Here is a 22,924-nt window from a genome sequence, read left to right as displayed (position 1 = left end):
GTTACAAGAAATAAGTTGGTGAAAAAACAGATGCCTCTCCCAAGAGGTATTGGGATTTAATGATATTTTTGCCTCTTATCAATACCTTTTTAAAAAGGTTTCCAGCTTGTCAGATTCCCAAATTTAAGTAATTGAAGACAATTTTCATTTCTTATTGCTCTGACACAAAAGAACTTTTCCAGCTACTCAGTGACTTTTTTTTTTTCCCCAGAAATTGTGTTCATCATAAGGACATAAATGTTTTTATACAAGTAATATCTCTTGAATATTCTGTGTAACTTATACTGTCAGCCATCTCCTTACCTTATGTTCCAGAACTAACGTCATGGAAAACTGGTATGTATTTCAAAGGAAAATTCTATGTTATGAGATAACTCTCTCCTTACGTGTATTCTGGGCAACTGTTGTAACTATTGGCTGTAAATGAAAACATGCAAGTTTTATCATAAAGATAGTTTAGAGAAATTCTTGGACTCATAACTACCATTGTAGATGGGATTTTTCCTTTGGGCAATGTTGGAATGTTAGTATTCATTTTCAGATAAAGATAGGCCTGGCCAAATATTTGTTCTTTTGTTAGATTTTTTTTTTTTTTTTCTTTCTAAATATGGGAAAAGTCCTATGAAAATTATTCCTGGGATTTTGTATATTTGCACAGAAGAAATCAAACGAGGCTTAAGGTAGGTTGGTGCTATTTAACAAAGAACATCAGATAGCTATCTATTATTTCTTTCACACCTTTATATTTCTTGGATGGTCAGGACAAGATAACTAATAGCCATTGAAATATTGGTTGGAGAGAGCAGCTCCAAAGGGTTATGCCTTAATAATGCTATTTTAGACACCTCTAATTGCTCTTTGTAATGTAACTTTGTGACAGACTAAATCTCTGAACATGGTAACCTGAAAGGGTGCTTTCATGGCCATAATAGTTTCCTTTTACATCACTTTCAGGCAAAACTGCCCTTAGGCATTGCTGTTTCTGAGTCAAGTTGGGGATGTAAAGACACTGGGACAACCCAGTAGTAGTGGCCCAGGCATTCTTCCGAGCCTCCAGGTCTCCAGGGTGTCATTGTGGTGACAATGCCATGCAGAAACAACAGGCTTTCAGGTCTACCACTGTGGAAAACTCAAGTCACCGGAGTATTCAATGTCCTGGAATTCAGAGCCCTCTTGAGGTCTGAGATGCCAATTAGAAATGGAGATAATATAGAGGTTAGAAATGGAAGTAGACAAACAAGCATCCCAGCATTAAATGTATCTGAGCCTTGTACCTTTCAGAGTGTGGGTGAAGTAGGAGGCAGAGATTGCTCCTTTAATAAATCAGTTCACTGTACTGCAATTTAGTGAAATAACAGATTTACAGCTGGGAGTTGTTACCTTCTATTGTTTCTGTGTTGACGTTAAATTTGGAAGCAAAGTTGTGTAGATGTGTGGGGCACATGGGGTGTACAGCTAGCTGTCCTCAGCCATTAGCCAAGTTAAGGAGACAATTGGTAAGAAACTAGTAAAATACTGGTGCAAAATGCAATATGTTTAGCACCTTAGTTCTTGCCAGGTTGGGATTTCTCTTAATTGGGGTGCTAGTTTGTGTATTTGAATCCTGCTGTCAGAATATGCTGGCTGGCAAGTGAATCCAAAGCCTCTGGTCTCTTTCCTATCTCCTGTTGTACCATGCTGAGTGAGGTGACTTTGAGGATGTCAACTGACAAGTCCATAATCAAAGTGAATTGTAGGCTCAGAAGACTGAAATCAGAGTCTGGAAATCAAAGACACTTTTTAAAAACCCACTGTCCTTCCCACAAACATGCATGCATACCTGCTATCTGAAATGAGCATTCAAGCCCCTAGTTATCTCAGCTAGCACTCTGCAGAGAAGAGGGATTTTTGGATAATGTTTATTTCTTCTTTTATGAACATACTCCCTAACCTATATGAGTGCACTCGTGGTTATACAAACAGGGAAGTACAACAGTACTTTGTGGTTGCTAGTTTTGGAATCATGCCAAGGCAATCAAGATATCTCCTAAGTTTTGGGTTAAGGAGTTCAGGAAAGTAAACCAGTCTCATAACAAACATTATTTCAGTCATGAAAAGCAGTCAGAGTAAGTGAAAGAATTCTTCCTCTAAGTCTCAGAAGGAACCTCAGTATGCCTTGCTCCAGCACCTGACTTTCAACATTGGCTGGCAACACAGAAACATACTACTAGTGTGGCTCCTGTATTGAGGAAAGTCCTGTTCCATTTTAACAGGGTGGTACTTGGCTAACAATTATGCCTCGGAAAATTAGCATTTAAATATGTGTAAAGTAATCTTGAGCTATAGTGTTGGTCTCCAAAGGCAGCAATGAATAAACAAAACTTCAAGTATTTAGGTCCTTCTCCCCCTCAGCTCACCATTCTCATAATGAATATACTGTATTCATCCCGTCTGTAAGTAACATTAGCAGAAGGTAGGAGAGAGACTGCCTAGCAACCCACAGAAATCCCAAAGAGAGGTGGAAAGGAAGTGATTTTCATGTAATTATTCACTTCTACAAAAGCTGTTGTCAGGTAGACACTAGAAACATAGCTGTTTTATTATTCGCCTAACCTACTTTTAATCTTTTGAGAATCACTACCATTAAAGAGAGAGGAAAAAAGAGCTTAATTCAGCCATTTTCTGCCTGGCCGTTTAAGTTGTGTTTTCCTGCTCTAATGAAGGCTCTGCTTTCAGAAGCTGTGTTGTTTAAAAACCCCTGGGTAGTAAACTTCAGAAACAAACTAAGTCCTGTATCCAAAACTCAACATTTTTTTTGCTCCTTCTCCACAATACACAGTTCATATTTTGTTTTGGTTTAGTTTCCCAGTTAATGACATTTCCCATTGAGTTGAGAGAGTAACAAGATAATTTTTTTTTCTTTTTTTTCCCAAGAAGGCATTTGGGGACAGGGGGCAGGCGCTAAAGAGTTTATTTACTTTAGGTAACACAGTTGGTGGCAGCGTGCTTGGATCCAGCAGGTTTTTTTACTTTTCTGAACACGGGGACCCCAGCTTTGCCCTCAGCCATGATTCCTTGGAGTTGACTGAGGCCGCGTGGAGATGACTGAGGGATATTTTAGTACTATTCTTGCCATCTGGATAAGCCTAGAGGAGTTGTGCTTCACTTGTAAAACATCATGTTAAACTCTGTTTTACATCGATGGCTGTCTGAACAAACAGTTGCCATTTTCAAGTAGCCTGAGGACAGGCACATTTTCAGTGAATAGTCTGATTTATATCGTTATTTTTCTGCATCATACTTCTAGCATAGGTTCAATAAATGTAGATTGGATAACTTTAGACATTGAAAGTTTTCTTTTAAAGGAGTATATTTAATGGAATATAAGTATATCAAAAGTATGTTGAACTAATATTGAAAGTATATTTGTTGAGGCAGTGCCTTTCAGAATGATTTATCGTGAAGGTCGTCATGTAAGTTCTCAGAAGCTTTAACCTGTGTCTTTAGTTAAAGTTATATTCTACTGAGAAAAGTTACTTTAAAATTGCATTGTAACAGTCTGTTTTGCTCACTGGTTGTTCCAAGATTTCACTTGCAAGCAGGAGGCTTTATATTCCTTGTCAGCAAAAAGTTTTTCATTGTGACCCCTGGGATTAATTAGTTTAATTTTGTGAAATATTTTTTTGTCTGATTTTGAAATAAATGTGTCTTTTTTTAATTAACTGTTGAAAAGATTTGTAGATTATTTTTTAAAACTAAACATATACCAAGATCAGAAAATCAGGGGGTTTTGCTATTTTATAGTCAAACATGAAAAATTATGCAGTTACAGTAACTGTGTTGATTATGTGGGAAAATTTAAATAATGAAGTTTATCCTTCCCCGTTTGATTTTGTCTGCAGGATTCATAGGAATAAGATACATTACCAGTGTACTGCTAGTCAGAAAAAGAGCAGAATACATGCAAGGAATGGATTGATTCACTTCGAATGTCTCCATCTTCTGAGTGTTGGAGAATAAAAGAGTACTTTGAACTATGTATTTTGCGCAGTTGCATAGCACAAGCATTCAGCTGATTTTTGTGTTAGCTGCTACTGAAGAAAAAAATGCCGTTGATTATGAGAGTGACCAGTGAATAAATGAAAAATAGTCAATTTTCTTTCATGCCTTTGAACAGAGATTTTGGTTGATGGCAGTGAATTATCCAGAGTATAACCTCTTGCACTTTTTGCAATGGAATCTATAACCACTGTACTTTCCTGCTTAGTGTGGCCTCCGGCGCAGATGTAGGTGCTTCAGCCTCTTCTCCATTCATTTGGCAAAGCATTCTGCATTGAACCTGAAAATATCCAAAATTAATCTCTGTCTTTTGGGGGAGTGTCATCTGAATGTATAACATTCTTTGTCTTGGTTAGCATATGAGGAACATAGGAAGTGTCAAAAAAAAAAAAAAAAAAAGCCACACATATACCTGTTGCTTTCCTTCCAGTGTATATATATCCAGCCTTAATGCAGCAGTCTACTTCTCATCCTGGTGCTCTCTCCTGCTATTGTCAACTATGCTTCACCACGACAAACACAATAGTTTGTGATGCAGTTGAATGTTCTTCATAATGAGAAAGCTGCGAAAAAATTACTTTAATTGGAATAAGATCAGAGGTAAAATGCTCAGTCCTCCACTGCTACCTATTTTATCATTTTTCTTAGAAGACACATTCATATATACATAAAAATGTAACTTGTAGCAGAGGAACGTAATAAACAGCAATTTAAGAAATATTCTTCTGGGAATGATTTTTATAGCTGCGCATTACCCTATGCTGTGTCAGCACACTTCAATTAGTAAAATAATTCTTACTTTCCTAGTGACTTCAGAAGTTCATCTTAGTGATAATGTTGTCATTTACTTAGGAGGCGTGGGTTCTAAGACTGGAAAAAATAGTCTTGTAAAGAAAGCTCGTTGCCTTCAGGCTATGTGGTACTTTCCTGTCGCAGCAGAGAGTATGTGCTCTCTATGTTCTTAATATCAAAAGATTATTTTGAGTAGCAGAATCCAGTAGCCCTGGAGACCTTCTGTTTGCTACACCAGAACAGTTATGGTCAGGAGCTTCTGCATGTGCAGGATTTGTGCATTAGCAAGTATGTCTGCAGGAAAAACATACTGTTATGTACGAACGTAGTTTGTTTAGTTTAACATAGCTGAGTTATTCGTGTTTGCTTCATATGTACAATCACAGCTATCTATTGGTGTCAACGTAAAATGAAGGCCTACTAATCACAAGAGGAAAGAAAGGTTCCAGCCTGACCTTGAAAAAAGATCAGAATATCTCAGTGGCATCTGTCCATCCATCTGATTGTCCTCTGAATTGTATGTGTAGGCTCACAGCACAAGCACCTGCTCTTCTTCTGTGGGGTTACAGCAGAAGGGTCAGCTTGGGTTTCAATTTCAGTTCCTATTCAGTCAAATATGTTAGCTAGTAACTGAAAGCAGTCAGACAAACTGATAGAAAAGAAGGACCCAGACTATCTGAGATGAAAGGACAGGGTGAAATACGGACTTTGGCTTTTTCCCAAAGTCAGTAGAAACTGCATTTTTTTCATGGTATTTTGCTCAGCATATATTTTGGGTTTTTCTACAGTTTTATGTCAGAAATTATTAGACCTATTCTGACCTGTTGTAGCAGTGCTTGGAGATGTAGTTGGCATCACCAAAGGCAGCAGTCCCTTAAACACTCTTATCTAATTCCGGTGGCAGGAGAAGAGGAAGGAAGCCTGTATTAGGGCCATAGCTGGCAGATGCTTTTGAGATGGTTTGATTCTCCGAAAGTTTCTATTAGTACTCATAATTAAACATGTTGATTCCCTCATGTCTGACAGGGATAGTCTTTAAGTGCAGGTGCTACTTCAAGATTAAGACCTAACATTTTTATAGTTTCTTACAGTCCTGTCATGTCTAAACCTGTATGATAATGACAGAATGTACAGTACTTTTTCCCAAAACACGAAGCTAAGATCTTTATCCTGGCTACCCTGTGTGATTTCCATAACTGGTTTTCAGTCTTTGTTTGCTGTCCATCACCACTTCTTTTTTCTACACTGTGTATGGATTTTGGTTTTATTTTTTTCTGATCTTGGTTTAGTCCTCTAGTTGTGGCCTCCTCCATTCATTGAATTTGGCTACCTTTTACAGTATGTGAAATATCCAGATAGTTTAACTGGCTCCCAGGTGGCTTGGATGTAAACCATGCTTTGTGACCATAGATTCACAAAGCACGTGCTTTAGAAGCCAACTTGAAAATGCTAAACCTTGCGGTCTAGTACAGGAAGAGATGTTCCATAACTGACATGAATTTTTGACATTTTCAGCACATTCCCCACATATTGTGAGAGACACTGGCACATGAATGTTAATGTCATGATGTGTAGGAGTTAAACTCTAGTAATGTTCCTATTTAAGTCTATTTGGCAACAGGTTGTTTTATTCAGGCATTCTTACTGTTATAAAAATCTGCAACTATTTTATGCCTTTACCTTGAAAATTAATTCATTATATCCTGATAGCAAAGGCTTTATTTTTAAAATTCTTATTTGAAACGAAAGGCAAACTGCTTTTTAAAATGTAAACACTGCTGAGATTCATCAAAAAGTAATGAATAATTTAAATTAAAAGAAAACTCTGAAGTGCTTGCTCATTCTCTGATAACAAAGCGTGAAATAAATGACTATCAACGTTTGGAACATCATGTTTTAAAGAGTGAGCGCAGCATTTAACTGGCCTATGAGATCTCCCATATTCTCAGAGTGCTTCATTATGGAATTGTCATTAACCACTCCGTAGTTAAGGATGCTTTGAGCTTTGCAGCTGAACTGGGTGTTCAATCTCACTGTTAAGAATGAAAAAAAAAAAAGTGCGTATTTATGAAACTACACCACTGGGATGCATATTTCAGCCAGTACTCAGACACCAATGTGAAATTAATTCCATTGATTTTGATAGAAATACTCAGGGAAGCGTGTGGGTACAAATATTGGCAGCCCCTACATGTTTATCATTCCTAACAGATCTGTTAACTGTAGAGTACAGGAAAGGTAATGGAATGACAGGTAAACTATATATATGTTTTGTTTAATGGAAGAATCCTCATAGTGCTTGATTGTTGTTCTAGTTATGTACGGAGAAACACCGATGTTGCAGTTTTTAGATCAGCCATTACATTGAAAAGTCTCTAAATTGTCACCTGAACCAAAGCATCACAATGATTTGGTACCGTTAAGAAATCTGTGAAATATAATTTAGAAGACTGCAAAAAGAGAAAGGGTGACACGTGTGTTTCTTTACATGCACAAATCTCTGAAACTGTAATACACAGGCACCTAAAGCCTATGTGTAAGTCCAGACCAGTATCAAGAACCCACAGCTACTACCTCAACATCCTCATTGATTGTGTGAGTTCAGAGAGCAGTACCATTGGGAGGAAATCATGACATCTCTCCTGCGACAGGTCAGATACAGCTCTTAGGTCAGAGCCAGTTGTAATGACAGTGACAATACTGTTTTCCTGTTTGATATAAAGCCATGAGCCTTACTCTATAGCAGCTTTATTCATTCCTGCAACTTTTCTTGGTGTGTAATTAGGCATATACTTTATCATCTAGATACTGCCTCTTTAGAGCTTTTCTGGGGTTTTTTGGTGTAAATTCCATTGTATCTTTCAGGCCCACATATGGTCTTTCCTACTTAATGCCACAGTGACAATAGCACTAGTGTTACACAGTGGTTATTCTCATCTGTTGACTTAAAGTAGAGAAAAAAAATCGCCTTCCAATCACAGTAGATCTGTGAATCAACAGCTAGAAGGCTGCTGTTACCGTTTGTAGGGTGCTTGTGAGGTTGTACAGGTGCACACATAACTGAGCATAGAGACAGACATTTGAACAAGGAGTAAGTATAGGAAGTGGTTGAGGTGGTTTAGTGCTGCACTGGGCCATTTCTAAAAAATCATATCCTGTTTTGTTTGCTTTTCCCATTTTTACCATTATTTGAGAAACCGACTGAAAAATTAAACCATAAACTGGTGTTTATCCCAAGAGCTTGTCTACCCAGCCCACAGACTTGATCCTCCCAGGCAGAGGCAATGCAGGCTGACCAGGTCCTGTCTTCTTCCAGGGCCCAGGCACTGAGGTGTGAGATACCTGGCTATGGATTTGAACATATAACCTGCCACGAACATAATTTCTGAGTATCATATTTTTAACACACACACACACACTTCTGCTCAAAATGTCCTCAACGTGCACTTTAGGCCTCTTGAATTTTTCCTATAGACTAATATGCAGAGACATGTACAACGAGATGGAATAGTGAAATTTCATTAATAGCTTCCTAGCTGGGGTGTAAAATGAGGCTTTTCAGATGACAACATAATATATTTTTTTAAAACTACATATCTTTTAGGAGGATCAGACTGAAAATAACTACTTAATTTTCCCGTGTTCCCCAGACATGAAACAATTTTACACCTTTTGAGTTACATTCAGCTGTTTGTCATGACTCTAAAAGCTTGTGCAAGTGCCAGGTAAAGTCAGTTTATCCTGGGAGATGTTTCCTGCAGTCACAGGAGGATTCCATAATAGCTGCACAGTAGTGTATCAAAAATAAATACAGAGAGTATGGAAAGTAAAGAGAAGGTACAAAGTTAGAGAAAAACCTGGAATCTAATGATAGCCCTTCAGGTGAGCAATGTTCATTTTTATTCCATGCATTATGGAAATAACATCAACACGTAACAGGTTTTCCCCAGGGTCTCTGCTTTATTCAAGTACAGCATCGGCTAAGCTCATTTCAGGACAGTTATGCAATATTTTGTTTTATCCTTTTCACTCATTGCTTGGCCCTGTAAATATACTGCATATTGTTCAGACCTTGATCATCACAAAAAATGGCTCAGCCTTTCAAAGTGACTTATTTCTGCACTGTCCACGGGCTTCATAAACCTGTTATTTTGTTTTCAGTGTATGGCATGACCCCATCTTACTGATGTAGAGAGATATATATACTGAGACTAAAATGAGAGGCTGTCAGTCTTCTGGGGATTTTCAATTTGAAGTTGGTGGACCTGGCTTTTTATACTGTGGGTGTTTTGTTTGTTTTTTTTTAATTGTTCCAGACATGGCTTTCATTCACCTTAGTTGCCACAGTGAATGCTCAGTAATTTTGTACTTCGCTTCGGATATCCATTAAATGAGGATTACGCAGTTAATGAACATTTGAGAAAGGGTTGGTTTAAGTGATTTATGGACACAACGTCACATAGAAACTTTATAGCAGAGACGTTGAAAGAATCTAATTTTCCAGAGCAGTATTCTCTTGTCTTCGCTACAGCACATCCCTCTTCTTCCTTCTTTATCCTTCTTCATTCATTACATGTGCTACAATCATGGCAACAAAAGATGCAAGGGATCTTCCGGACAGCAGGATCCTCTGTTTGACTAGCTTGATTCATCTGCCTGGGCAGAAAGTCATGTAAATGAAGACTGTGTCCTAGACCTACACACAAGAAGGCCAAATTAAGTTTACCTAGGCAGACTTAGTATCTGGGTATTGCCAGCTTTTGAGAGCTGGACTTTGCAAAACAGTGCTTTCCATTTTTAGTAAAAGATGTTCTTGGTTATTCTGTTTTGTGGAATTATGTTTGTACCAACAAGTTAGTTATCAGCAGGACACAGCTGAGACCACTGCTTGTGAGCTAATGGTGTGAATCAGGAAAGCTGTAAAATGAAGTGTGGGAAAGCCTCAAAATGGGGATCAGGGCACAGACAGCTCTCTGTTCCCCTTCCCACTCAGAAAATGGGAAGTGGAGAGAGACTCACAATCTCTCACTGTCATGCCTCATTTCTACTTGGAGAAAGCAGGCAGTGCCATAGAGTTGAGGCTTGTTTACTTTGCCTTCCGTACAGCAGTCGGAGCAATATCTGTGCTGTGGTATTCTGAGCTGGCATTCACATTTTTCTTGTTTGCACATACTGTCGCTAATGTAGCGCCGGACCTAGCTTGTCTAGAAAATGGCTGTAATGGGTGCAAAAATGTAAGCATGGTAGATATAAAGGATAGTAGGTATAAAGGTTCTGTCCTTTGGTATTTGGATTTTTTAAATAGTAGGGTATAATAAACAAAGGTTTCGTGCTTTAATTTTGATCTTGTTTTGGCATGGAAACATTTTAATTATGATATGAAAAAAGTAAGAAGAAACACTTAGATCTATCTTTTAAAGTAGAAGCTAATAAAAGACTATAAAACATTTTCAATCCCAAAATTTATGAATGCGTACTACTGAATTGACTTAATTATCACTAACCAAAGGATTTTCAAGGTACAAAGTTTATAAAGCATGAACAGGATGTTCTCTTGTACAGGTCTTTTCCTCTGGAATCTACTCATGTCAGAAACCTATCAAGCCCTGTCTCATTTCAGAAAAAAATGTAGTCCTTTTGTCCCAGTCTTTCACCAGCTGCTGGCTCCAGAACCCTTGGTTTGCAGCTTATTGGCAGTGTTTTCTTTGTCTCTGTCCTTCAGAATTTCATTGTTCTGCAGAATTGTTCTACGTTCATTCCATGTACTTGGAAAATGTTACAAATTCTAGTCTAAGCCAGATGTTGCAAATTCAGTACTCTCAGAAATAATTTATAATGCTTTTGTTGCTGTAAGCCATATGGATGACACCTGGATTTGTGAGTGGTATCTACAAGAGCCCATCTGTACCCACTAGAAGTTTTAATGAGAACAACTTCCCATGAGGTACAGTTTATGAATGACTAAGACTGGGTGTGACTTAGACTAATAAACAATTTGTGTACCTCAACAAATTCTCCAACCACAAATGAGTACTGCAGTCTGATGGTAAATGTCAAATGGTCACTAGCTGTTGGGGCAAGAATATGAAGAACTGAGCTGTAATATCAACCGCATGGCTTTAAAATGTTGACATGTCTAGGCTTGTGGCAAAAATACAACAGAGTTAGTCCATCTCTCATGGTTTTCCAGCTATCAAGAATCTATATGTGGTTTCTAAATTAATTTCCCTATTTGCCACTTCCTTGATGAGTTGTAGATGGTTTTGCCATTTCAGAAACCTGAAACTGAAATATTAATGGTCATCACAAATTAGATGTCACTGGTTCTCTGAGTGTACAACCCAAAAGAAGCTACACTGATTCAATTATTCCATTCAGTAAATAAAATTACTTCCTCCTTTCTGTTTAAACATTAGCCATAATTTCTGATGGAATTTCTAGATTGATGTCATATAGTGCAACAAAACCAAAGGGCTCTTCAATCTGATTCAGCTTTCATAGAACATGTGAACATTTGCTTACAGAACATGTTTCTCATAAAGTATTTGCCACTTATTATGTTGAAGCACTGCGAGATGCCATGGGCTTTACAGGAGACTTGCTTTCTTTGAAGGAAATAATATCACTTATGGCCAGAATTTTATTTGTTTTTCTAACTATGTACACAGGACCTCTGCTCCTTTTCTCAAGCAGCTCTGGGGTTTCTCACTTTGGAGTACAGTTCTTCTTTGCCCCCGTTTCCACTAGGACTTGCTGTCCAAGGAATAATCAGACTTCTGCAGAGCTGGTGTATGCCAACAGGAAAGGCTATTGCTCATCTAGGTGCTATGCAATGCACTGCAACAATACATGGTGCAAAAACTGAAATGGAAAGAAACAGCAGATTCCACATGTGCTGATCCAGTTTCTTAGCTTTTACTTATGCTCAAGAAGACAGTGCATTTTCAGTTGACCTATGCTCCTTACAGCTTTTTGGGAGCTTCTGATCTTGTTAAAGAGCCTGTCTGTCAAAAGGCTTTCTCTGTGAAGTCTTTTCCTTACCAAGTGGTGAAACTTTGAGATGTAATCAGCTGTATCTTATTCAGTATGACAGCAATGAAACCATTTAAGCTACTGATGCAAATCAAATGTGATCTTAATGTTATTCGTAAACAGAAACCCTCACAACAACTCCAGAGACTAAGGTCTCACTTGATCACATGTAAAACAAATCCACTCCCTTGATATATTTATGAGTATTTGATTATTACTATTATTAGTCATGAAATCACTACCTGCATTACCTCTTTCCTGTCTCAAACTTAGAGTAGCTAATGGCTACACAGTTATTGCCTCTGGTTATCAGTCAGGGTTTTGTTACTTCTCTGAAAAGCACTTTCGTTGCTCTGCTTTAAAAAAACAAAACTTACAGAGCTCATTTATCCCAGGAAACCAGGAGTCAGAATTTATTGGATTGGAAATGACAGTGCAGCTGTGTAGACACGGGTTCTTCACATTGCTCTCATGGCAAAATCAGGAGTTAAGAGTCTATTCACCTCCAATAATAACACACCCAGACTCTAGTAGAATGAAATGAACTGTTTTGTTGGAGTATCTTTAAAGTCAAAAAAATTGCATGTTATGTTAATGTTCTGAGATTGCTGTGAGGAGAATAATCTTACTGTGTCAACTCATGCTTCCTTTTTTTTTTTTTCTTTTCTCTGATTTAGAATTTAGTATTTCCATCACTTTAAATGGATATAAAGGATATAAATGTTACCATAATGATATTATAAAGCTACTTACTTGCTAAGCTCTACAGAAGTTTTATTTGTTAATTGTACAGTGACCAGAAAAACCATGTCCTGGTGCCTAATTGGGGCCATTAAATATTGCTAAAAAAAACCCCTTCCCTTGATAAGTTGTCTCTTCTCCTTCCCCAGCTTGATTTGTATATTATCTATGAATGGCATATTTTGGCTTTAGAGTATTTTTTCATACTAGATTTTTAAATTTGCATAAATAATTATCAAGTGAGAATGAGATAAATGCAGATGATTCTATTTAGGTTGCAACTACTAGCATCTTATAGTGTTAATAAAACCATTAAAGAATTTATATTTGATGAGGTTCTTCTCCAGAAATTCTGTTTCTCTTTCTACTTAGATTAGGTTGAACCTGTAAAGACGAGCTGAGTTACAAGGAGTAACTGGGAAGGAGAGGGGAAAATACCACTGGGAAGGAGAGAGGAATTTAACTCACAGCATATTTTTTTGAAGGTTGTGACTTATAAAAGGTTTGCCAGACACTATTACCCTGTACAGTTGCCTCTGCAAATCTGCAGTCAATATATGCATAAAGGTGATTTCTTCTTGACCTTTTTTAACCACTCAGGTTTTTTTGTCTTCAGGTGTGGGTGGACGCTGGTACACAGATATTTTTCTCTTACGCGATCTGCTTGGGGTGCTTGACAGCCCTGGGAAGTTACAACAACTATAATAATAACTGCTACAGGTAATATATTCCACACTTTATTTTTATATTTAGTCTCAGTGATGGAAGTGTCCGCATACTTAGCTTTACTCAGAAGTCTTTCCCTTTTCCTTTAGCTACTTACATGAGTAATCATAAGCACATGCACATGTTTTTATGGGACAGAGATCTGTAATGTTTTTTATAGCTGTTTCAGAGAAACTCTTTTCCAAATTTGGTGTTTTCATCCCTTTTGATCATATCTGACCCTTGCACAGCCACAAGCCACTCAGTACACACAAGCATACAGATTGCACGTATAATATACTGAATTTTATACATGTATAATTGCATGTGTGTGCAATATTTGATTGTATGATGTGTATCTGCTTTAAAAAAAAAAAATCCTACAAAAATAGTTATTAAAAGTTGCCTGTGTTTGGTCTATGCTCTGAATGTCACTTTTCCCCATAGTTTACTGGCTCCTAGCACAGTAGAAATGGGTAGCATTACATTGTTTATCTTTATAGAAATCGGTAAGGAAATTGCTAATGGCTTCAGTAAGTTTTAATCTTTCTTGAATCAATGTCAAAAGGATATGACACACAAAATCCTCATTCCATTTTATTGGCATGGGCAGGAATATGAGCACTACTTTTTTTTCTTCTGGTATCAGTAGTTATTGAATCAGTTTTGCTACAATTCAACAGCCTTTAACATGAGACAGTAAATGACGGTTTGATTGCACTGACTCCATGATGATCTCCAGACAGAGAATTAAAATTTCATTTTTTCTATAAAGGAAATAATGCAGTCCAAAAGCAAAAGAATCCCAAACAGACCAGCCCCAAAACCCCCAAAGTGTAAGTATTTAAATTCTAAATTACAGTTTTACTTAGAGAGTTCAGGAGACAGTTTTAGAAAACTGCCACCTTCTTTCAATGTCTTAGCAACAATTTTCTCTTCTGTCAGAGAAACACCAAACAGTAGGACCCTCCAGACAGAGAGGGAATTGGAATACTCGAAACCACAGGGACACGAATGTATCCACCAGCTGAATGTCTGCAAAGCTATCTAGCAGCAGTTTAGGGTACTTTGCTATCTAAACATGCAAAGTAACTCAGCAGCAACAGAAGGTACTTTTTGCTTGGCTACGGCAGCCAAAATTCCAAATGTTTTGCTGTATAAAGTAGTGTAAGTCCCCTACTATCTTCAGTGCTGACTGACATTATTTTCAGAATAACGACAAAGATGCCCCAACAGAGGGTAATGAATGCCCTTACAGAACAGTGGGTAACAAAAGTTTTCCCCAATTAGCCTAAGTGATGCTTTAACAAAGGCGCTACCTCTTTTCTCTCTTATTTAATTTTATTTTTATTTCTTTCCAGTTGCATCCCATCTAGAAACTATTCTGTTACTTCCTCAAGGACTGCAGTAATCTTTTTACTATGGTTTTGTAACTCATTACAAAAAGCAGGAGGTTTGATATGTCATCAGAGAGCTTATGTAATTTTCCTGTTTTTCCTCTGACCCTAGCAGCACAGCTTGTAAAAAACATCAGGAGCTCTCTTTTAAAGCTCCTGAGCAAGATGCTGCAACAGAACACTTTTTACTGAACACAAGCTTCACAATTCCTCTAACAAAATGTTTTCGCACATTTCCTGAATAGGACAGATTTTATTGTGTCCCAAAGTACGATTCTTAAGAAATCTGAGGAAACGAGTAGGACAGAAGTTAACTGCAGAAGGCAGCTGAGTTAAACAGGGTCGCTAACAGAGCAAGACATACAAAGCAGCTATGCAGTGGAAAGCAGAATTAAATTTGTATTATAACCAGCACTTAAAAAAATTAAAATCAAGCCATGGATTTGCCTCTCACAATACCCGCAGTGTACTGTGTGATTGTAACATCTACTTCCACCCTTTTTGCACCCTGTTTTGCTAATTATTTTTTTTTTTCCTAAGGGAGAGTTGCAGTGGAAAATAAGGACATGAGGTATTTTAGTGGGAAATGGGAAAACCTAAACTGCACATGGGTTGTTCTTATTAGCAACCTGATCTAATTCATGAACATTGTAAATGAACTGGAAGCAAGTCACTTCACATCTTTGAATAGGAAAGGAATTTTTATTGTCCTTACTTATCTTTCATTGTAATACATTAATACAGATCCTCCCTGGATTTACAACAGTTTATGTCAACAATGACTCTTATGAAAAGATGAAAGTAATAGCAGCACCATCAGCAGGCAATGTTTTCACCATATAAATAAAAGAAAGGTGTACTGATGTTTCCTCTAATTTTTAGCAAGCTACAAATTCCTAATACATTCAGACCTTTTAAGGGATGAATTAACTTCAGACAACCTCAGCAGACAGAAGAGGAAAACGTTCTTGTTCCTGCTTCGTGTGCTCTGTCTTGGCAGAACCGATCCAGCTCCCTGCTGGACTCTGTGCATTTCCCCACCTGGGGAAACGCCATTCGGTGTCACGGCACCATGCCTTTGTACTGGAGGCTGCACCTCAGCAGGACCATTTTTATGTATGAGCCCCGTGTACAAATCAGGGGTAGGCTGCCATGTTGCCATGGTAGTGCAGAAGATAAATGAATGATTTCACACACTGTCAACAAATGGACAAACCTTTTAAGAAATGAAGATGTGTCCTTTATCAAGCTTGTAGTCTAAGAGGAAAAGAGGAACGGGAATGGGTTTTGAGGGGATCCATAAAGGCAAGGAAGTAACCGGAGGGATGCAAAAGGCTCTGTGGACTCTGCACTCTAATCAGAGAAGCTCCTTAAGGAAGGCAGAATGAATTTTCAGCAGTATCCTGGCTGTCAGGCAGGGAGAGTCTAAGGGATGCATATCTTGAATTATTCAGGTGATTGGCAAGACATTAATTTGGAAGATTGTGAAGTTTTCATAAAAATTTGAAGTTTTCCTTTCATTTGAAATCAGTTTGGCTCTGATGCCTTCCTACCAAGGATGCTTATAAAAAATTGATGTAAAATTAGATAAACTTCATGTTCTCTTTCCAATGGTTCTTGGGCATTTGTGTTTTAAAATTCATTGGTTTCACAATCAATGGATCCAGATCCCCCTCTCAATTTTCCTTCCTGTAGCATAAAAAAGAGACTGAACTACCGGTTACACACTTCTATCTAAGGGAAAAAACCAGAAGGAGTTGAGGGGTTAGTAGAATTCCTGCAAAAAAGGAAGGATGGAAATTAAAATCAGAGGTTATATTTTTATTAGGACAGGAAACACTGCTAGGTCCCCAGAGAATTGAGTGTTCAGTCTGTAACTGTCTAACTAGGGAAGAAAATGAAGGAGCTGTGGCTGTGTTATGTGAAAAGAATAGGTACCTCACTAACTGGAGATTATGAAAATCCCCTTAGGTTCACTTTTTCCCATTTCCTTGGAGAAATGCATACCTACCCTGTAATTATTTTGTACCATGGCACTGTGGTTCGCGAGTCTTCCCTGTGAGTGGAGAAATGGCCGTGCTCCTCTTGTTCTCTCAAAGATGATCTAGTCATATAGGATGGTCCAGCTTAAACCACTTGGGCCGTGCCCTAGAACCTTCCTGCAAGAGGAAGCAGCAGAAACTGCCAGGGGCTCTGAAGGTGCGCAGGGATCAATGTGTCTCCACCTCAAGCCTTTTTCTCATGGTTAGGAACCAACAGCTCTCAAATGTCCTGTGCCACACCGTTCTCCAGAAAAAAAATCTTGTTTGGACTGCATTTGAAGCCTGGGAAATATCTATAATAAATCTTATCTGCAGAAAACAGGCTGTTCCAAATGGAGGCATCATATGACTGGTGAGCAGTCAGATCCATCCCACTGAAGTACTGTCTCTTGCCCCCCCCCAAAGGATTAAAAAATACATCTTTCTGACATCTCTTATTGACAGGGTTTCATCACACTTAGTTTTAATTTCTCAGCATTGAACTCCAGTTCACCTGCTTCTTAGGTGAGAGAGGCTGGGGTGAGAATCTCTCCAGAGCTACTTCAGTGCTGAAATACACCGAGAAGAATGGTTAGGAAGATGATCTTTTTCTTTGATTTATTTCTCTGCAAAGCACAAAGAACTCCATGCTCCTGGTTGCTTTCTTTTAGATTGCTATTTTGCTTTAAAACGTCCAAAGTGTATAACTAGCCTGGCTGTGCATAACTACGGGAAGCAATTTCATATGAAAATCAAACAAATAACAGGTTAGAATTCTGACCATTTTCAGAATTTTCAGAAAGTATTTTAAAGGACCTATTTACCCCTGTTAGTGAACAAACAGCATTATAGAGTTCATGCATGAAAGAAATATGAACATCACTGGACTTCTCCATGTCTGAGTCTTGATCTACAAATGGGAGTATTCATTTTTTTTCATTTCTAGATAAATGTTGGCAATTTATAGATGATATGCCATATAGAAATTTTTTACTATGAAATGATTATGAGAACATAAAAACATTCTCAAAATAATGGTTAAAATTAACTGTAGATAAGGTGACGAGAGAGAGGCAAAGCCTCCCACGGCCCAATGCCATAGTTCAGCTGATCCCTCACTTTGCAGTATTGAAACGTATGCCCGCTTCCTGCCGTTTACAATGTATGTGCCTGATGCTAAGGTGAGCCAAAGTCAGTAACAGGAGGAGCTGTGAACAGACGTGGGATGCAGTGCAGGGCTCATTAGTGAAGGAATAAGATGCTGGAACTGGTCACCTCACTTTCAACTTAATAAACTGATGAGACAAAGCTAACAGGATAAAAATACCAAACGAAACAAGCAACAGGACAGAGAGGTTGCCAAGGAAGTTTTGCTGGAATCTATGCCAGGACCTCAAAAACATGAATTGTCTCTGATTCTCAAAAAGTCACTACAAGTCTGTGACAAAGATGGGAATCATTGAAGATGTGGATTCAGAACCTGTTAGGTTTTACAGGGTCATTTCTTCTCATAGATAGCTTGCACAAAAATTTGCTTCAGAATGGTAGTAGGTTGGGAATAAAGCAGACTAAGGTATAGGCTTGACAGAGCTACAGGTTTGCCTTGTCTTTCAGTGTTTTAGAATCCTAATTTACTTTCAGGCATCTAGGTTAGATTATTACTTTCTCAAGTACACAGCTGTCTCTCATAGCAAACAGTCTTAAAAGACTGACTGTCATGATAAACCATTCCTACCTCACCATCTGTCAAGCCTGAAGTGCTGTCTGAAAGCAGGATGAACAATAATATTTCACTGAGCTCTGGGGAAAGATCGCACCTTTCTGCAAGAGTATTTTCCCTTTTTTTAAAGTGATTTACTATAGTGACATTTCCAATCTGGGAAATAAAATACTTCTTCACCTTGGCCTTGTAATTGTCTGTTTGTAGGATACAGCAGTCTGAGAGATCAGTGTCCCTGCACTGTCTTTGCATACTTGTTAGGTGCTTTTTTAGACATATACACGCTTCTTACATTATGTATGGTGCTTTCCAATACCACAGCTTCTTAAAAAAAGTTTATAAACCAAACTGGAGTTGTATTTTGTATGGATATATATTGCCAATATACTGTAACTGGAACAGAATTAGCTAAGATCTGACCATAGGATTTTTTCGAGGAAACAAATTACTGCCATTATAGTTTATAAATTAGTTCATATCCTCTGGAATACATTATTACAACTACTGTAGAAAAACTGTTCTTAATGCCATTCTTACAGTATTTTTACATGTTTTTTAAAGATTCTATTGAAAAACAGTGAGTAGCAACAGGTTGGCAATTCAACCAGTTAAAACACAAGCAAGTGTATTATGATGGTATCTTCCTGCAAACGCTTATGCCTGACTGATTTCTCTTGGGCATAATATCAGTTGGGAGCTTACTCTTAATGAGCAATTTAACGTCCATTCCTGCAGCTTGGGGTTCTCTTAGTCCTATGGCTCAGTATATGAAAGAAACCGAGGCTTTGGAGATCAACTGCAGCGTTTTTTATTTATATTTTCAGAGACTGCATCATGCTCTGCTGCTTGAACAGTGGCACAAGCTTTGTTGCTGGTTTTGCTATCTTTTCAGTTCTTGGGTTTATGGCTTATGAACAAGGCGTGCCCATTGCAGAAGTTGCAGAATCAGGTAAGTTCCAAAAGCAGTTTTCTGAGTTAACAAAAGATGCCCGGAGGTTGCTGTCAGAATACTTAGTCTGTGCCGTGTCTTATGGGTAAGTTGACTGTTTTGCAGATGGTTTTACAAAATTCCTCTTAAAAACCTGTTACCTGACTCATTAGTATAACTGCTAGAAGAAGGGTTCTTAACTATTTTTATAGTCATACATTTATGTGTGAAAAATATTGTTGTTACTGTGCACAGCACCAAATTCATAAAGTCAAGGTACTATTGTAACACAAACTTACTCCAGCTGAGTATCCAGAAGATTGTTTATCAGAGATATATTGCTCAGTTATGTCCCTTGAGTGTTATGTCCTCATGAAAGGAGCATTCAGTTTTCTTTAAACGAGACAGACCGAAATCCACACAAACATGTGTTCCTTCTGAAAAAAAAAAAAAAGGGAAAAAGAAAAAAAGATACAGCTATTAAAGTAATGAGAAATCAGCTGTTTAGGAGAAATCTTTGGAAGTCCTTTGAAGTCTTGCTTAATGTATACTATCCAAATACAGATTTTTAACAGTCAGAAGGCTAACGCCGTCAGTAAGTTTTTCTCCCAGGGACATACACTGAGACACTCTGTTTCATTAAGTATAAAAGTTCTTGTTTTGAGTCCAGAAAGGCACAAAGACCCATCTCTACGAGAAATTAACCATCTAACATTCATTACCATCACTTGGAGTTAGGCATCCAATGGAAGTTAATTGCTCTTTAACACCTTTGGGGATGTAACATCTTTAAGCATCACTTAAAACTCAATAGAACAAAAAGAACAGGAGAGCTGCCCAGAAACAAAAGCAGTATAATGCTGAACTGTTGAGAAGGAGAAATGACTCTCAAGAAGTTAGTCAAGGTTAGCAGGAAAACTGCAAAGCAAGTAAAGCTTCACTGATACTGTCATAGAAAATATTTCTCTTTTCCTAAAGCCCCCAAGACAACTGGCTTATACTATTACAGAAACTATATAGAAAAAGGTTTAAAAAGACTACAGCAACTCTGGAAACTATAGAAGCTTGTAAATACTGCATCAAATGAAACAGCAGTAGTGTGGTGACAGGTCTTCACCAAAGTTATTGCAGCAGGAGCACAGAGGTACTCCTTTATCAGCCTTGTGATACTGCCTTTGTATCCCTACTTTAAAAACTGGCTAACTTCAATAAAAGTTATTATAGCATGAGAGTTTGCAGCAGCTGATAAATGGGCACAGGTGAATAAGAACAGGAAAATATGAGCTAGGTGAGATGGTATTTTAGTAGATCTGAGAAGTTACCAATGCTGTTGCAAAAATGTTCTATTTTAAAGATTTCTGTAGCATGCAGCCAGTCAACTAATGTTATGTACCAGCAGCAGCACTCAAAAATGCATAGCAGGTTTTGAACAAACCAGTAGACGTTTGGGTTGCACCATGTATGGTGTCCAAGATGCAGCTCTTGCCATTGACTGCATTCTTGCACAATATGTCAGATACAGTGCTGCCTTAGGAAAAAAAAAAAAAGACTCCAGAATATGTTAATAACTTATATAAGGCAATCACAGGACCAGATATTTATTCAGGTATGTGAGTCTTGCTGTACATCCACACAAAGAAGAAGGAGAACGTAAACTACAGTGATGTCTTAACAGAAGTCTTGAGCTTCAAACATTTGGACAAGATGCAGGCAGAGTCAATGTGCCAAGCAAGTCTTCATTATTGATTAGTCTCATCACCAATTATTTAGACTATTAGAGATGTAGAGTTTGTCAAGGTTTTCAATCTTGTATTTAGCTCCTCTTATCTGCCATAAAAGAAAAATCAAGTTGTGGTGGGTTGACTCTCACCAGCAGCTGAGCATCCACACCGCTGTTCACTCACTCACCCACCCCAGTGGGATGAGGAAGGGAACAGGAAGAGAAAAAGAGAAAAATGGTGGGTCCAGATGAAGACAGTTTAATAAGTGATGCTGTGCAAGCACTGTTCAGCAGTAGCCACAATGTTGGTGTTAGAAATGCTGTTCTATCCACAAATCCAAAACCCAGCACCGTACAGGCTGTTACGAAGAAAGTTAACTCCACCTCAGCCAGACCCAGTACACAAGTATAAACTATTTCTTTTCTTTTCTTCCTTTTCAGGACCAGGACTTGCATTCATTGCTTACCCTAAAGCTGTTACCATGATGCCTCTTTCTCCTCTGTGGGCAACTCTGTTCTTCATGATGCTCATATTCCTTGGATTAGATAGTCAGGTATGAAACAAACACTATTTAAATATTTTGTCAGATTCCCTAGCATGCGTATACCAGCATCCTTGATGTAAATAGAATCTAACCTGATGAAAGAATGAACCCTAACTTAATTCCTTGCTTAAAACCGTTAATTCAAGTTCCTTATTTTAAATCTTAGTTATGTGATGCTGGAGATTCCTTTATGGTTTACTGTGAACACTGATCCAGCCTGACTACAGCTTTCACTATTAACATGGAAATCAGTTTGAACTTAAATACGGGTGATTAAAATTCACAGTTCAGTAAAATACCAGTGTGTCTTCTTTTCCCATTTTTAAAGCATTTTGCAATGAATTTTGAAACCAAATATCAGATAGTGATAATGTAAGTTCCTATGGCGTATTTATACTTTAAGATACCATAGTAAGAAATGTGTAGTCATATTCTGCAGCAAAGTGACAGCATAGAAGTTGTCCTTCCTATGTGACCATAAAAATTATGAAAGCTGTTTGATGAAAAATGTAAAGTATCTGGCATTATTAGCATGCAGCTCAGCTCTTGGCATGATTTGGTTTGGAAAGTTCATGATTTTATACTGTAGAATAAAGCTTTTCAGTGCTTATTTTGCATGACATTTCCAATCACTAAGCTTAACATTTTAGTAACTGCTCTTTTTCCGGATCTAAAGATTTTTTTTAAAGTCTTTCTAAAATGACCAATTCCTGAACTCTACTCTTGACTGTTCTAGTGAAGCAGGCTTTATATTGTCTACTGTTGGGCATTAATTTTGGTGCCTATTTTAGAAACCTTGCTCCAGAGCCCTGAGTCAGAAGCTCGGGCCTCTTGCTTTCTGCTGATTTTTAAAGTCAGTAAGAATGTTCCTTCCCTCCTTCATTAGATGTACTTAGCTTGGGCACTTAATAGCTTTGTGGAACTTCTCTCTTCTGTAAAATGGAGAGAACTTTTCCCAAAAACCTGCAGTTCATTTAGCAGTGCTTGAAGGTGCATAGCGCTGCAGTCGTATAAATGGTTTGTACATTATTTAAGTCCCATTCAAGCCACACTTGAAAGATTTCATTTTTAGGTAATCTATCTGCTACAGGGCAAATGCATTCTGAGATAATATTAGTGGATTCAACTATTTGAATTTGGTGGTGGACTGGAAATCCATAGCTTTGGACTTCCTAATTCTGAAATTATGTTCCTCTCAGTTTGAGCTTCTGCTTATACAGAGTGTCTTCAGGGATCATTTGGTCTCTATGATGAGAACATAGAAGGATATTTGAAGCATTTGGTA

The 22,924-nt window shown here is 37.9% G+C and overlaps 1 protein-coding gene across 2 annotated transcripts in view; it reads left to right on the top strand.

Moving 5' to 3' along the window:
- The window catches only part of SLC6A11 (solute carrier family 6 member 11), a 106,924-nt gene that overhangs the window by 74,164 nt on the left and 9,836 nt on the right, over positions 1–22,924 (top strand). For both annotated transcript variants that reach the window (XM_052778498.1, XM_052778497.1), the window contains exons 8-10: positions 13,220–13,323; positions 19,271–19,395; positions 21,536–21,648. In XM_052778498.1, the coding sequence (XP_052634458.1) occupies positions 13,220–13,323; positions 19,271–19,395; positions 21,536–21,648 (342 nt within the window). The remainder of the gene's footprint in view (positions 1–13,219; positions 13,324–19,270; positions 19,396–21,535; positions 21,649–22,924) is intronic.

This window comes from Harpia harpyja, chromosome Z (assembly GCF_026419915.1).
Source record: "Harpia harpyja isolate bHarHar1 chromosome Z, bHarHar1 primary haplotype, whole genome shotgun sequence".
Taxonomy (NCBI): Eukaryota; Metazoa; Chordata; class Aves; order Accipitriformes; family Accipitridae; genus Harpia; species Harpia harpyja.
Note: the sequence above shows the minus strand (reverse complement) of the source record. Positions and strands in the feature narration are given on the sequence as shown.